This window comes from Tasmannia lanceolata, unplaced genomic scaffold, assembly GCF_043159265.1.
Source record: "Tasmannia lanceolata isolate RefF3 unplaced genomic scaffold, GAP_Taslan_0.1 ptg000005l, whole genome shotgun sequence".
Lineage (NCBI taxonomy): Eukaryota > Viridiplantae > Streptophyta > Magnoliopsida > Canellales > Winteraceae > Tasmannia > Tasmannia lanceolata.
The window spans coordinates 3,849,546-3,867,442 of record NW_027518682.1 but is presented as its reverse complement, the minus strand read 5'-3'; the positions used below and the strand labels follow the sequence as shown (position 1 = coordinate 3,867,442).

Here is a 17,897-nt window from a genome sequence, read left to right as displayed (position 1 = left end):
CTTCATTTCCTTGTCTTCTCTATAAATTTGCAGTGTTTGATTAGAAAGCTAAACATGAAAACGTGATTTACGGAGCACCGAAAGTTGACAGCTTTCTACTTTGACAAAGAAGGGATGGCGTGGGGGCGTGTAAAGTTAGAATCATTTGACAAAATAAAAACAGAAAAAGAAAGAAAAATGAACTAATCATCTGCTCTCCCATCATTTGATAATGCTACTCCTGTCTTTATGTTAAACTTTTGAAATTAGTTGTAAGACAAAGTAAGGAGTGCGATTATCAAAACAAGGGAGTGTAGAAATCATCTCCCTTGTAGAAAATTTAAATATTTTTATATTAAACTGCGGATGTGATACTCCATGAAGATGAGGCACATCCAACTTTCTCTCACCATGTTATCTTATGTTCATCACTTAAAGTGGTAGTTAGCAAAATGTGATCCGACGGTCAAAAAGGGCCGACGGGAAAATTTTACTCTTCAAATGGTATTGGTTAGAAAATACGTAGTAAAAAAACGGTGAAATAGACCAAAGCAAAAAAATATTCATTTATTATATTCAATATATTTAAATATATTCTAACTAGACAGTAATGAGGGAGGTTCACCAAGGAATAAGGATGGTTGAGAAAGATTACTGCTTAGATAAAGTAAAAGTGGAAGGTGATTCAGTAAATGTGATGAAGAGGTTAGAGGGTAGAGCATCTCATCCATTATAGTATGACGGGTGGATTGATGAAATATTCGACTGGGAGGGAGGATCTAATATTTCATATCATCATATAAGGAGATTGTCAAACTTGGAGACCGATAGCCTAGCAAGGGATGGTTGCTCAAGGTCGGCTTTGGAAGTATTCGATTTCCTTCCCCCTTGATGGATTTTCTTGGAGTGTTTTTGTGATTTGTTCTTTTATTGCATCGATCTTCTCGATGGTCGGATATTTCCCATGTTTCTTTTCCCTAAAAGAAAATTCTTTGCCATTCAAAAAAAAGAAAAGTTGAAGGTTGGCCCAAAAATTGCGTCTAATATGTATAGAACATGTTTTAAATATATCCCTGTATTCGTCTGAGGGCACTACTAGACCATTACCTGAGGATTTGGTGTTTAGTGAATTGAGTTTGAGCCAACGGATGGCCTTGGAGTATCCATTCGAGGATGAGGAGAATAGAAAAGGGTTTTTTTCCCTGGGTGGAGATAAAGCCTCCGGTCCCGGTGGTTTCTGTCTGGCATTCTTTCAGTCTTGTTTGGAGTACATGAAAGGGGACATTATTAGATTTTTTGAAGAATTCTATGAGGGTTTGGTGTTGGACAAAGGGACTGGAGCAACATTTATTACCCTTTTCTCGAAAATTGCTGGTGCATCTAAAATATCTGAATACGCCCTATAAGCTTAGTTGGATGCTTGTACAAAGTGCTGGAAAAAGTGTCAGCGGAGCGAATAAAGGTGGTACTTCCATATATTATATCTGATTGCCAGAGTGCTTTTGTTACCGAAAGGCAGATTTTAGATTGTTCTCTTGTAGCCAATGAGGCTATAGATTCATATGAGAAGCTTGGCATGGGAGGAATATTGTGCAAGCGGGATATGGAAAAGTCTTATGATATGGTGGAATTGGGTTGCTTGGATTACTAGCTTGGTAGAATGGGGTTTGGTAGTAGATGGAGAGGTTGGGTTAGGGGTTGTGTCTCGTCGGCTTAGTTCTCAGTTCTGATTAATGGGTCCCCAAAAGGATTCTTTAAATCTTCCCGTGGTCTTAGGCAGGGGGATCCATTATCCCCTTTTTTGTTTCTTTTGGTGGCCAAAACTCTTAGTAGGTTGATGTCCAAAGGGGTTGGGTTGAGTTTATTTAATGGATTCAATATTGGAAGTAAGAAGGTAGTGGTGTCTCATCTTCAATTTGCCGATGATACTCTTTTGTTTTGCGAGCCAGATAGGAGTCAAGTGTTGAATTTGAAATCCACTTTGAGATGTTACGAGCTAAACCGGATAGAGATCCAATTTCCACAACTCTAGAATGTATGCTGTAAACATTCCGCAAGGTGATGTTATTAGATTGACAAAAATTCTGGGATGTAAGTTGGATCATTTACCGTCCTCATATTTGGGTCTTCCGTTGGGGGTTAGTATACCTAATAAATTTTTATGGGAACCAATATATTGTTGAAAGAACTGAAAGGAGGTTAGACATGTGGAAAAGGATCTGGTTTCTAGAGGGGTAAGGCTTGTGTTGGTCAAGGCGGTGTTGGCCAATATCCCCATTTATTTTTTGTCCATGTTCAAGTGCCCAATTAGTGTAGCATTGAGGATTGAACAAATTCAACGAAGATTTTTATGGGGAGGAAATGATGAGAAGAAGGGTACTCCGTTAGTGAGTTGGAATAAAGTTTGCCTTCCCATTAAAAATGGTGGTTTGGGCATTAGGAGAGTCAAAGAATTTAATCATGCACGGTTGGGTAAAGGGTTATGGAGGTTTGGCGAGGATTGCTCTCAATTGTGGGTTAGAGTTATTGGGAGTAAATATGGTTGGTTGCCCGGGTTATGGGAATCAGAGGATTGCTTTAAGAAACAAGGTTTGACAGTGTGGTGGGATATTTTGAAAATGGCTCACTCTTTTAACTTGAACATTAAATTTATGGTCTATTCAGGGGATGGGAAATTTTTTTGGAATGATGTGTGGTGAGCAGAGAAGCCTCTAATGGATCTGTTCTCTGATCTGTATGGAGTTGCTTCCGTTAAAGAGGCTTTTGTGGGGGAATGTCTTGCTCTTATGCGGGTGTATTTGTTTGGTCACCAATTTTCAGGAGGAATTTCTTTGATAGGGAGTTAGAGTAGGCATCCCGTTTTCTTGAGATTCTTGATGGGTGTTACATTACGGAACGGTTTGGATAAAAGAATATGGACCGCGGAATCTTCGGGTATCTTCTCTATCAAATCTTTCTATCTTATCTTAATGCCTAATGGTGTATCCTCCATCTCATCCAAGGTATGGAAATTTCAATGTCCACCTAGAGTTTGTTTATTCGGGTGGGCAGTAAGCCGCGATCGGATTCAAACGGTTAACTTCCTACGAAAGCGTGGTATGTTGCTTATTGACCATTGCCCTCTATGCTTGGAAGATGGGGAATCCGTGGCTCATCTTTTCATGCATTGCTCATTCACGCGTCAGATATGGGCTTTCCTATTTATGAGGTTCGGTATTGCTTGGGTGTTTCCATTATCTATTCCAAGTTTGCTACAACAATGGGGTTTTGTGCCATGGAGTAAGAAAGGAAAAACTTTGTGGAACTTAGGCTTGCTTGCGTCATGGTGGATGATTTGGAAAGAGAGAAATTCTAGAGTTTTTGAAGGGCTTGCCAAATCGCCTCATTGGCTTTACATGAAAATTATTGCACTATCGATATCTTGGGTAAAATGTCTTCCATCCTTCCACTTTGTATCGACATTTGATCTATGGGATGGATGGAGCGCAATTTGCTTCAGTAGGGAAAATCAGACTCGGATTATTCAGCGTTGGGAGGCTCCTACTTTTGGGAAGTGGAAATTGAATTTTGATGGTTCGAGTACTGGAAATCCGGGTCCTGCTGGGGTTGGCGGTTTGTTCCGTAACGATAGTGGAGAGGTTGTGTGGGCCTATTCAGGCCCTTTGGGGAGATGTGATGCTTCGGAGGCAGAAGTGATGGCGACATATCATGGTATCATGAGATTAGATAGAGAGTGCTTGGATAATATCATTGTGGAGGGTGATTCACTTAATGTGATTCGTTGGTTGAAAAGAGCGGCAATACCTCCGTGGAGATTTTTATCATTTTTTTGATGAAATTGAGGATCTAATCTCGAGCTAGGTTTTAAATTTCAGTTTCGGAATGCGTTTCGGTCCTCACCGAAACCGAAATTTCAGGCGAAATTTCGTTCGAAATTCGTCGAAACAGAATAAAGTAATATTTTATCCCGTATAAAATTTTGGCGAAATTACCGAAATTTCTATAATTTCAGGATAATTTTAAATAATGAATAAAATTCAGAATTTTTAGGGATATTCCTTTAATTTTGGCCCGAAATTTCGATCGAAATTTTGTAACATTTCGATTTAACCTAATTTCAATTTCGGTCAAAATTTAAAACCTTGATCTCAAGTTCGTCTATTGCCTTCAATCACGTGCGGAGGAGTGCTAATGGGGAGGCAGATGGGTTGGCTAGAAGTGGGGTTGGTCGTATGGAGTTGGAGTGGTTTGATTTTCTCCCTCCATAGTATATTTTGTATTTTATGTTTTTTGCTTTTATTGTATTTTTTTCTGTACATTTGGGTGTGGTCCATCCCCCTCCCCCTTATTTTATAATATATATTTGCCATTTTAAAAAAAAAACATGTTTTAAATATTTTCCTAAAAAATAGAATTTTTCTGTTGTAAAACTTTTAAACGAAGTATTAAACGACAAACCTTTGCGCCGTTTAAATGAAATTTTGCTAACTAGGCCCTGTTTAAACATTAATTATGGTTGATTGTAATATATATGAAAAAAAAGGGAAGTGATATTTACGCCCCTTTAGATCACTAGGGACACCCAACGCCAGTGTACAGGGGCAATCAAATCCACTGATTTTTCTGACATCAAGTACATTAGCCCCCCTTTCATCATTGATACACTAACCGTGGGTGTCCCTGGTGATCAAAAGGGGCGTAAATATCACTTCCCAAAAAAATTCTTAACGATATCAAGGGATAGGCAATTTTTGAGAAAGCCATTTTGGGGAATGAAATAAATGAATGGCACAAGAAAGGCTGCTAGGTAGGGCTGCAACTCGAGCCGGGTTTTACCCGACCCGCATCGACCCGACCCGAAAATAGCCTGGGTTGGGTTCAGGTTTCATGGGTTTCGGGTCGAGCCGGGTTGAGCATTCAAAAGCCCGCATGAATCTCGGGTCGAGCCGGGTTTGAAGGAGCCCGGTACGACCCGACCTGACCCGAGTTACATAAGTTCTAGTATGTACATTTTTTTCTATTGTTAGTTAAAAGTGAAAATCCACGCACCCACTGTTATTGTATGTGAGTGTAATTTCTGCTTCTATGAGTTGAGTTGATTGAAGTGTTTGATTCAGCATTGTTTGATTCAAGTATAATGTGAGTGTAATTACATCATTGTTTGATTCAAGTGTACTGTGAGTGTAATTTCTACTTCTATGAGTTGAGTTGCCTTGCCAAAGAAGAATTTTCCTTAAAAAATTGCGTCAACGTGAAAAAACCCGACCCGACCCGACCCGAGATTTATCATGGGTAGGGCCGGGTTTGGAAATCGAGGGTTTCCGAAAAAAAACCCGACCCGAGATATTTCTCGGGTAGGGTTGGGTTCTCCAAAACCCGACCCGCTCGACCCGAGTTGCAGCCCTATGCTAGGTAGTTGTTCTCCCCTAAAAAAGTGAGCCACGAAATGGCTTTGTTGGAAAGTGCCTGCCTAGTGCCTACACAAAATAAGCTCGAGATAATAGCACATATAATTTGACGATTGACCAATTACAAAATTTAGCATCCCTAGTATGGAAATTTAGCATCCCTAGTATGGAGCATCCCAGTCTGGCTATGTAAAATTTAAAACCTCGAGTGTGTGTGGCATTATTATTCATCCTTTCTTTCTTTTTTTCTTTTTTGTCTCTTGTGCATGATGTGTGACCATCTTGGTCGAGGTTGTATCTTTTTCCCTTTCTTAATAAATTCCCTTTACCATTTGAAAAAACAAAGTTTGTTACAACTAGGAAAAGGAGGTAAAGCAGTGTAAACAGGTGAAAGTAGTCCCCGCCCCCCGACATGCTATGCATGCTTATCGTTAGCAACCTTCTTGTTCTTAGCTAGGGTTTGACTAAACCTTTTACCTAAACTAGAAAATTCAAATTTACAAATTATTAAGAAATTTCAATTGGAGCTCGTTGCCGGTGGTTTTAACATATATTGTCCACGATCGATCTAAATTGTCGGTGGGTCATATTTAATGGAGTCAAAGTCCACCATTTGAACCTTAGAATACACAAGTGATTCAGATCGTTGATTTTGGTGGATCACCATGACTTCTCTAAGGGATGATTGATTGAAATATGTCAAAAGAGTTAAAAGCCAAAATTCATAAAAACAAACTTAGTTGTTTTATTTCTTCAAACAAGATATGGAAAGTATACAAAACTTCTCTCAATACCAACATAAAAATATATTAAAACAGAGCAACTGGTGCAGGGTCTCATGCCTCCTTGGACAACAAACCTTTAGATCACACCTTATTTCCACCTCAATATCTTATAGACTAAACATACAAAGAAAGAGATCCTTAGAGCAAACGTCTCTTGCTTTGGACAGTGTTAGTAGCCCAAAGAGCGGCACCATAGATGACAACATTTCCATCCCCTTGAACAATCAAACGGCAACTGTTCCCCCCACGAGAGATGTTGCTACTCCACACTGTCTCGGAACCTGATACCACAACAAGGTTGCAATTGTTTTGGAAGACTGCCCTACAGGCGGTGCCTCTACCGTTAGTGCCAGATGCCCAAAGTGCCTTTGTCTTGTTTATGTACAACACAAGGTTGCAATCCGTTTGCATTATAAACCGGTAAGGCCCATTCTCGACAAATGCCCCAGTGGCTAGGCTCTCCCCACTGAAGAGCATATCTTCGGCGATCGCATTGTTGAAGAGAAAGAGAGAGAGAATTGCAAGGGTCGATATGACATCGATTGCTCGTGCCATGATCTCTTCTTTTTTTTATTCTCTCGGATGACTGAATGGGAAGGAGATAGTGAAGGAGATGAAGAGGAAGAGGTGAGCTAGAAGGATGAGAAATCATGGAGTGAGAGTGTTCCTTATATAGGTGAATTGTGTGTTGAAAATTTCAACTTTGCATTAATGTATTGGCGGCTTTTTCATTTTTCAACTATAAGATAAGCATGCATGTCGACGAAGTCATGCCAACTGTTTTTGGTGAACAGTCGTAAGAGTTTGTACGCATTGACCTGGATGATCTCATTAAAGTTTTATGCTAGGTTGAATGAGTCGAATATATTTAAGGCATGAGAAGAGTGACGTCTGCCCACCCACAAGATATTTCCTTGATCTTTTATCTGAGAGACCCCAACTTGTAGATGACACATATCAAGATCAAACATTCCAAGTCATTCGATCTAGAACTTTGGATCTCCTATAGCCCATAAATAAATGTAGGGGTGTTCGTTCGGTTATAACCGAACCGAATAGATCGAAATTTGATAACCGAAATAATTTATGTTATCAAATTTGGATAACCGAAACTGAACTGAAATTTCTAAAAACCGAACCGAGACCGAACAGATTAAAAATTCGGTTATAACCGAATAGTGAGAGAAAAAGAAGGAAAAAAGCAAAATCTCGGTTTGGATCAGAGGGCTAAGATCATCCTATCGAAATGATTTTTGGAGCACAATGTAATTAAGTTGTGATCAATCAAATGGACGGTTTTGATCATCCTACGGAGTGCCCATATAGCACGTTTTTTTGAAAAAAATAACCGAATTTTTTTTTGAGATAACCGAAACAGAACCCGAATAACCGAATTTCCAAAAAAAAAAAAAAAACTAAAACCGAACCGAAAAGGAAAAAAACCGTACTGAACCGACCAAACCAATTTGGTTCGGTTCGATTCTTCGGTTATAACCGAATAATGAACACCCCTAAATAAATGCAATCATGCAATGGCAATACCAAATAATGAGAGGGGCCCACTATACCCCTCTCATTGAGGATCTAAAGCAAGGGCTATCAAATGGATGGTTTAGATCAAACAAGAGAGGGGGCCATAATTGTAAATCCATTCATGTGGGATATTTTGTACTTTTTTTACTACACATGTTTCAATCTTGACAGTTATCCTAAAAAAAATGAATTTCCAAACTCTATCATGATTCATGACATACTAATACGAGCCAATTAAGGTTTGCCATTCATTAAAAAAAGAGCCAATTAAGGTTTACATAATTTTCAAAAATTTTAAATATAATGTAGAATATCTATCGGATTAGTGCCAAACTATTTTGAGACTCAATAGTTTGCCATTAAAAAAAAAAAAAAAAAAAAAAAGTCTGTTTATGGCAATATGGAAAATATTTGGAAACGTCTGTTCATGTTGGGGCTCAAAAAATGAACAATTTGGATCTTCGAACGCGGCTGCAATGAATTTTCCATACGGTGTTTGTATGTACTGTGCCCACCTTCTTCACAGATATAAACCAGTCAGCTGTTGGACCCAACGTAAATAAGCCATACGACAAAAATTTGATGTAATCTGTTAAAATATTAGAGGGTTATGAACTTAGGATCATCCTACGGAGATGATTTTTGGGCACAATCTATTTACTTTTGGCCCCACCAATTGAATGGTTTGGATTTTCGAACAAGGTGGGCTCCATATTGTAAAAATAATATGCCACCTACTCAGTACTCACAGACCCAATATGCAGCGGGCCCACGTGCGCCTACCCACTTATTATTATTATTATTTTTTAAAAAAGGCAATGAGTTCAAAGACCTAGCTAAAAGACAGAGATTTCCTAAGTCGCGACACAAGCGTAAGCGCGTGCGTCGCCCTCAAATAGCCCTTGGATCTTTTTGACGGGCATGAATTCAGACCTGATCACAGAGCTTCAATGCAGTGATTCATCCTGGTTGCTATTTAAGGATAAAAAAATGAATTCAGACCTGATCACACATGTAATCAAGGGAAAGCTTCCACAAAGAAATTAATGTTCAGACCTCATTAAAACCATCCCAATATTTGTAAAGTTAAGAAGCTTTACATTGTTTTTTTTGAAAAGTAAAGTTAAGAAACTTTACATTGACCTCTGGTATTATTAGTGACGTAGATTAAGGATGATCCTAACCCTCCAATCTATTGACGTTTCAAAAATGTGCAGTCCTTGTACATATTGGAGGGTTAGGATCATCCTGTGGAGATGAACTGTAGGATATATCCTATTTACATCATGGCCCAACAAATGAATGGTTTGGATTATCCTTTCAAGTAAGCCCGCTTACTTTATGAAAAATTTCAATACATAAAACTCCTGCCAAGATCATTCAGCTGTTGGGCCCACGTTCGTGGGGGGGAGAGAGAGAGGGTCATTTCGTAAATACCGTTAAATGGGGGGCGAATTTATAACCGCCCTTTAGAAATTGGAAGAGAGCAACGTCTATCTCCCCAGAAATTATATGCCGGAGGGGGTACAAACCGATATTTTCATAAAGTACGGTACAACCCACTCCACAGGATGATCCAAACCGTCTATTTGTTGGGCAACACTGCTAATACTAGGGGTGTAAACGAGCCGAGCCGAGCTTGGCCAGGCTCGGCTCGGCTCGTTAAGCTCAAAAGCTCGGCTCGGGCTCGAACCAGGCTCGGCTCGGTCAGGCTCGCGAGCCTTATCGAGCTCGAATTATATTAATTTTACACCCCTCATCTTCCCTGGACAGCCCTATCTAGTGTTTTTTTACTACTCTTTTTACACTACGGGGGGTGGTCCAAGTAACAAATGGGGTTCCAAAAAAGAAGTGACATATTTTGCCTTCCCCTTTCACTCCCTGGACAACCCTTTTAGTGTATATATTAATATATAATATATATATATATTTAAATATATTAAATTCTTAACTAGCCTTAACGAGCCGAGCCGAGCCTGGCCTAACTCGGGCTCAGCTCGTTAAGCTTAACGAGCCTGGCCAGCCGGCTCGGCTCGGCTCGTTAAGGATTTGAGCCGAGCTTCAGCCGAGCTCGAGCGAGCTTCCGAGCCCGAGCCAAAATTGACACCCTTAGCTAAAACGTGTGCCCCAAAATCATTTCCATAGGATGATCTTACCCCGACGATGTATAGATTGGAGGGTTAGGATCATTCTATGGAAATAATTTTTGGGGCACAACCTATTTACGTTGTTTCCCAACAAATGGATGGTTTAGATCATCTATAGAGTGGGCGTACCAAACTTTTTGAAAAATAGGGGTTTCTGGAGCTACCAATCATATAATTTCCCTTCATCAGCACAGCATATGGTCTTGCTGGTCAATCTCTTAATCCCAATGTAGGTTTCTTTATACATATATAATAGTCGAGCAATGATAGATGCAAGGGAGCCCTTGCATAACGAGCTGGAAAAGGGCCCTCGATTGGTTCCACATCATTAATTGTAACCGATCAAGGGCCCTTTCCCAGCTCTTTATCCAAGGGCTCCTTTGCATCTATCATTCCTCATAATAGTCACTACAATATAGTTGGAGCCAAAATTCATGAAGCCAAATTTAGTTGTTTTATTTCTTCAAACAATATATGAAAGTATATAACAATTCCGTCAATAACAAAATAAAAAATATACCAAAACACAGCAAATGGTGTCGGGTTTCATGCCTCCAAGGGCAGCAAACCTTGAGATCACACCTTATTTCCACCGCCAAAGGGGAAAACAGATAATATCTTAAAGACTAAACATACAAAGAAAGAGATTCTTAGAACAAACGTCTCTTGCTTTGGACAGTGTTAGTAGCCCAAAGAGCGGCGCCATAGATGACAACATTTCCATCTCCTTGAACTATCAAACGGCAACTGTTCCCCCCACCAGAGATGTTGCTACTCCACACTGTCTCACTACCTGATAACACAACGAGGTTGCAATTGTCTTGGAAGGTAGCCTTACATGAGGTGCCCCTACCATTAGTGCCAGATGCCCAAAGTACCCTTGTCTGGTTGATGTACAACACAAGGTTGCAGTCTGTCTGCATTATAAACCGGTAAGGCCCATTCTCAATGAATTCTCCTGTGTTGAGGGTCTCCCCACTAAAGAGCATATCTTCTGCGATCACAACATTGAAGAACAAGAGAGAGAGAATTGCAAGGGTCGATACGGCATTGATTGCACGTGCCATGGTTTTTTTTTTTCTCTTACTGAATAAGGTGATGTTGAAGAAGATAAAGAAGAAACTGAGAGCTAAGAGGATGAGAAAACAGAGAGTGAAAGTATTCCTTATATAGGTAAATTGCATGTGGAAAATTTCAACTTTTCATTTGTTTATTGTCACTCATTCTGAAATGGTAAGCATGGAAGAAGTTCTGGGCCAAATGTTTTTGTTGAAGAGGTATAAGAGTTTGAATACAAACGTACGACCACGTACACACGTAAGAGAGTTTTTTTTTTTGTTTTGTTTTCGTAACAAATGCTAGACCTATTCTAACATTAAATATTGGTTTTTAATCTCGGCCCTTCACAATAAGTATAAGGCTGATTTTATTGCCGATTTTAATACGACAAGTTAGTCCCGACCACCTCTCCGCCAAAATCTATAAACTAACACTACAAATTTAGATAATGATGGTGTCAACATCTTGGGATTTTCGGAAATTATTGTTATTGTTTTAAATTTTTTTCCGAGGAAGTTTTAGTAAAATTTTGGTCCCATCCCATGTTTGGTTGCCTTTTAGCACTAGGTTTTTTTTAATCCCACTCTTGTAATGATTGCTTGTGTGGTGAATCTTTTAATCCCACTTTTGTAATGATTGCTTTTTCATCCCATCGCAAAATAATCCCAGGAACAAAAATAAACCCAGGAACCAAAAATAAGCTTGAGAATAATTTTTTTCTTCCCAACAGTTCAAGCAACCAAACAAAGTTTTTTTTTTCCCACCATAGTCCGATCAACCAAACATGAGATTTTTATTTTACCGGGATACTACTAGTACTTTTTTTTCCCCACCAATCTCCTGGGATTTTTTTTCTCCCACATAAATCCCAGGAACCAAAAAAACCCGGCAACCAAACAGTTTGCAACTACATTTACACCTTTTTGTTGACTTTAATAAAAAAAAATGATACTTTTTAGTAACAAAAAAATGCTCTAGTATCTTTGATACAAAGGATTTGGTACTCAATTTCGCCAAAAGCCACAGTTGCACGGGAGAACAGACACATAAGCTTACTTTTTGGCAGGTTTTGCACACTTCCAAAAGTCTATCATGAAGATCCTTTGATGAAGACTGATGTTGCTGCCAATGATCATTGATGATGGTTGCTGAAGAAGATGCCGCTTGTTAATGTGTCACGAAGAGGTACACATAGAAGACGTCCTGGGCCAAATGTTTTTTGTTGAAGAGGTATAAGAGTTTGAATACCAACGTAAGAGTTTGTACACACGTAAGAGTTTTTTTTAATTTTTTGTAACAAATGGGACCTAATCTAACATTAAATATTGGTTTTTAATCTCAGCCCTTCAACAATAAGTTAGTCCCGACCACCTCTCCACCAAAATCTATCAACTAATTTAGATAATGATGGTGTCAACACCTTGGGATTTCCGGAAATTATTGTTATTGTTCTGAATTCAAAATGATATTTCCATCCCTCTCTCAACAGCTTCAGATCTTTTGTTTGTTTTTTCTTAAAAGCAACTACATTTACACCCTTTTGTTGACTTTAATAAAAGTCATTTTCAGGGAAATATAAACAATAGGAAATGCAAGGGAAGGGAAAATGGGATGCAAATATCATTTCTTTTTAGACTCTTGAAAGAGAAAACGGTTCCTACACATATGTGTAGATAAGTTATCTACACACCCGCTTAAAATACAGTGGGGGCCACATTATTTGGGTCATCCAAACCATTCATTTTTAAGGCCCTCACATAGATAGGGTGTCCACAAAAAATCAGATCCATAGGATCATCCTAATCATTCGAACTGTGGAGGCAAAAAATGGACTAATAGACATTCGTGAGATTATAGTTTTGGTGGCTGATACCCGCACTACTAGGTTTTTATTGTGGCTCTAATCACTTTGATTTACACCTTTCTGATTAGCTGCTAAGAGCTTTCTGGGAATTGTAATAGCCTTCGATTGCTGGCCAGCCTGGCCTAGAATGCATAATTTGCCGAGAGCTGTACCATAACTAAAACAGGGTAGCGCAGATAGAAATCCCCTATAATTTTTCCTCGAAGTTAACAATTTTAAAATCAAGAAATTGGATTTGGAACGGTTCGCGATGGAAAGTGTTGACTGCTCACCCTTGAATATTCACTTTGACGTGTTATTTTGACTGAACTTTGAAAAATAGTAAAAGATAAGTACGATTAAAATTAAAAAAAGGGAAAAATTGAAGAGAAGGAAAGATAAATTTGGACAGCTTCCACCGTACATGCCGATAAAAGCCTGGTGGTAGGAATGGGTCAGCTGGGAAGGATCCATTATGAGGTTCACTGGCATTTCCATTGTTTCACATAACCAATGGACCCATGCAACACAACTGGTTCTTGGTGTAAACTAATGGGACCCACAATGGCCACCTTTTTTTCTTCAGAAATATTACTATGATCCAAAACCTTTCATACGAGGGACCCAACATGAAAATGTCGAACTCTTGTGGCTGTCGTATTCTTGTGGCTCAACTAGTTTATAAATTCCTTTGGTGTTATATTTGTGTTTCGAATTATAACCCAAATATACTCCGAAGGAGCCACTCGGGGAAATGATATAGTAGCCAGAGTAAGACTGATTGGGACAAAAAAAAAAAAACAATTGTGCGACGTGAATAATCAGCTTTTTGGAGAGTTTCCTAAGGTCTTGTTCGTTTTAGATATTGACAGCACATTGTGGGCGTAAACGATTATTGGATTCCAAATCAATAGTCAGTTTGAGGCTAAATCGGTTGTCACAATCTAAAACAAACGGAACGACTAGGGCCTTTCCTGTTCGTTTTAGATTGTGACATTCGAATGAGAGTCTCAAAATCTATTATTAGACCCAAAATTAAACGTAATTTTTAGTCCAATATTAAGTTGAGGACACACAATCGGTTGTCACAATCTAAAACGAAGAGGCCCGAATCGCTTTAGTCACTTTGATGTATTGGCATTAACTGATTTGATAGGTTTCCTACTCAGATGTAAAATCGGTTTCCCTAGCATTACTATTTTTCCAAATGAACATTATTTGTAAGCTGTTGATTGGACAATTAGGATTATTCCATAAATGCAATCATCTCCCTGATAGAGTGTCACGCCCCAAACCCGGAATACGAGGTAAGGCGCACGTGACAACCGCCGTACGCCCATAAGGTCGCCCCTAAATGCATGCAAGGCTCCTTTACACCAAATATTCTCAACATTTAGAGCGACTAATAAATGCGGAAATTTTAGTCTCAATTAAAGCTCAAATGAAATACATCTATAGGTCTATAATTATAAATCCAACAATAATTATTCAACAACAATCACCTTAATAAAATAACAAAAGTCTCTAAACTGGAGTAATGAAAGAAATCTCTAGGCTCCAATCCAAGTGTATGAACTCAGCAAGTCTATTGCCGCTCCTCGGAATCTGAAAATTGCTAAACCACATAATGAGCTAACAGCCCAGCCGGTTTTCCAATTCCAAGTCAGCTAATAGGAAAACGAAAACATGTTGGTGCGGAAAAGAAGTAACACGCCACAAAATTATAGCCAATGCAGAAAATGATAAAAACAAGAAAATCATTTCTACATAATTTACATAAGAAAAATACATTCTTTTACTAAAAATGGTTCCAACCACTCGTTTATGCAGTTTTCCGCTTTGAGGTAAATGACAAAGAATATATATTTCCAAACACTTGATTTTGCAGTTTTCCACTTAGAAATCAAATACTTAGCAGTCTTCTCTGTGGTCAATTTCCAACCTTATTGGCAAGTAGCGTACCCCAAGGCGAACACTTGTTTGCAGGATTCATAGGTCCTACATCGCGCATTGTAATAATATCAATAGCCAGAGGACTCCCTACTGGCCGCCCGAGATCAACCTTACGGGCAGATAAAACTCAACCGGTCTACGTGATCACGTCCAGTGTACCCACCCACTGGCAGGTTGGGCACTAGATCCCCACCAGAGATCAACCTTACTGGCAGGACCCATTCCATACCAAGACTGTATACAAATATAAAGAGAAGCAATTTAATGTCTGCAATATCGTGCCATAAATTTTATAGACGTGTAAAACCATAGGGGGCTTCCATGTTGAAATCCATTGAAAATATGTCATAAATAGAATGCTTTTCAATAGTGTTTCTTGAGTTTGAGTTTCCAAAATAATGTTAGTTACAAAGCTCTTTTTTTTTGTATGAATAAGAAAGCATGTTAAGACTAAAGCATTTCATGGACAAGGACAATTCAACCATTTAGTGTTACATGCTAAAAGTGACCAGTGAGAAATCTTTTCAAAACAAGGTCCATATAATGAACTATAGTAAAAGCTTGCAACAAATCTAAATATATGGAAATATACGTAGTACACTGACATATGGTAGGATCACCTACCTTAAGCGCGATCTCCAAATATTTTCCTTTGCAAGGTCAAAACCCACGAAGAAGATATTCCTAAAGCGTAGATAAATATGAGGTAAAGTGGGTGGCTGAAATCATATAAAAACCTAGAGTTATATAGGATTGTTTGGGGTGAGAATTACACCCAAGAACATTAGCTATAAGAATTGTTTGTAACAATCCCACTTACCGGAATTTTGGTTATGAAAATAAGGCACACGGCTGCTAACGTGCATCCAAAACAAAGGTTAGTGGGTGATGGAGACGATTCCCAAAAACTGGTTTGGTAATGCAAAAAGTCAGTCCCCTTACAATGGTGGTAGCTCCGAGGCGTTGTAACGACGTATGTATCAACGACTTGCAGGAAGGTTCGCCCAAGTTCAGTCGCTATTACAGCTACAAACAATAAGACATACAAGACACTAATCTTTAAGAAGGGAAGGAAACCACTTGTATTAACCAAGGAGCCTAAACGAGCACAGCGATATGTTTGCTACCATACCTTAAGGATTTTATAAGAGGAAAAATTACTCACCGGTGATAGGTAATGCTCTCTCTCCCGAGGCAGCGGTGGCATTGGTTCCGAGTAGCAACAACTAATTCAAGAGTGAAAATGTGTGTCGTCTATGATCAAGCTCGACTAGTTTGGAAATTTTCGAATAGCGGGTGCAAGCAACATGCATAAAAATCACAGAGAACTTAATTGTGTAACTAGGGATCAATAGACAACACCAAGGCTCCTTCGAAATACAATCAGATCAAGCCTATTGAATCCCCTTCAACATGTCTATTAGGCTCTTTTGACAAGCTTGAGAGGGAGGATTTGGGTTAGAAATTGAGAACCAAGAAGTTAGTGATGTCTATCCGTCCAAAGCTAGTGAAGACTCTTCATGCGAAACAAAATACCAATGTTTGTGATACCTTCTCAAGGAGTAATTCAAAATGAAAAGGGAAATAGCAACCACACGTTGACATCCTAAGAATTCTACTATAATAGAATATAATATTTGTATAGAGATCACTCTCTCAATTCTACCCCTAATCATGGCAGTTAAAGGTCAACACTTCTTATCTAATATGGAATCATAGCTCTGCAATTAGCCTAGAATATTCTTCTTTCTAGTATGCCGACTATTCTTCTTTCTAGTATGCCAAAAGTCCCATCCGGTTCCTAATGGAAATAGTCCAATTTGAGTGGTTCACATGCCTTATTTGCTATGCAAGCAATATTCAAAAAAATGAATTATTAACTGTCCCATTTTCCGTGTGAATGCACTTCCCATATAGCTGAATTTCAAAGTAGGAAACCTACCAAGATTAAATCATGACCAAGATAGCACTTCCTAATATATCCTACCTACTAGTCTAAGATTCTATTCAAAATCAATGAAACATAGGGGAATGTGTCTCACTCGGTCAATCCAATCGGACTTCACAAAATAAGCATCCTTTAGAAGGGGCTTAAAAAAGACTTTACTCCATTGTGATTTCAGCACCCCTTACAATCTTAATAGTCTTATTCTTAAACACCATGCTTCAATTAGAAAAAGACACCCCTTCTCTAGCAATTTGTTGTAAGCTAAATTTTGATAACGACACCCATTAGAAAAAGTCATATGTTCACTTTGATAAGGACAACTACCAAAAAAAATACTACGGACTGGGTATTACGTAGAGTCTATGAAATGGAGGGTAAATAATATGTAGAGAGATGTCAGTAATGCTATCATGGGTTTTGAGAATTCAAAAAATCAAAGACTAGAAAACAACATTAGTTCTCCGTAAACATGATTGTTGCAAAAAAAATAGGGAGATGATATTTTCATCCCACTGCATTACGTGCACACCCCCTTATAACCTGATTTGACGTGAAAAGTGGGCAACTTTATGTCAAATTAAGTTATAATGGGTGTGTGCAAGTACTGCAAGGGGGGTGAAAATATCATCACCCAAAAAATAAACAATACTTTCATATCTGAGTTTTTATGAGGTAAAAGTAGGGGTGCAATTTGGGTCAAGCCGGGTAGAGCTTTGGGTAAAAAAATGAATTGGAATCAAACTGAATCCGACCTGATTTAAGGTAAAAGCTCGACCCGAATTTCCAAAAACCGACCCGAGTTGCACCCCTAAGTAAAAGTAGAGACAATATAATTGAGACCTTAATTAAATTTATGACTTCATTACACTATAATTGAGAGTTTATGACTTTACTACACAAACAGATTTAGGATTTAAGCGAAGCGTACGAAATCTATTAAGATCTCATTCTTATATAGTAAGGAATATTGAACAATCTCTAAAATTTAAAGATTGAGCAACATCGATCTCAAAGTTGAACATGGAGTTAGATCAAAGTTGAACATTGAGCAACTTCTAAAAGATTTATGTATCATTCGCTATCTACGTATCTATTGAGTTATTATTCTAAATTTAACACAGCCAACATGGGAGATTAAGACCATTGATTTGGTGGATCCTCATGGAGGCACTTACATGATCCAGTTCCAGTGCAACATGTACATCTAATCTCATAGATAAACACTGATAAAAATCCATCAAC

General features: G+C 38.6%; 2 protein-coding genes across 2 annotated transcripts; both read right to left on the bottom strand.

Moving 5' to 3' along the window:
- Positions 1-6,310: 6,310 nt before the first annotated feature.
- On the bottom strand, positions 6,311-6,727 carry LOC143876933 (mannose-specific lectin-like). Its single transcript, XM_077378613.1, has one exon. It carries the CDS (start codon positions 6,725-6,727, stop codon positions 6,311-6,313), a length of 417 nt encoding a protein of 138 aa, XP_077234728.1.
- A 3,775-nt stretch (positions 6,728-10,502) lies between these two features.
- Positions 10,503-10,919, bottom strand: LOC143876932 (mannose-specific lectin-like). The gene has a single exon (XM_077378612.1). The coding sequence runs from the start codon at positions 10,917-10,919 to the stop codon at positions 10,503-10,505; it is 417 nt and encodes a 138-aa protein (XP_077234727.1).
- Between the last annotated feature and the right edge of the window lie 6,978 nt (positions 10,920-17,897).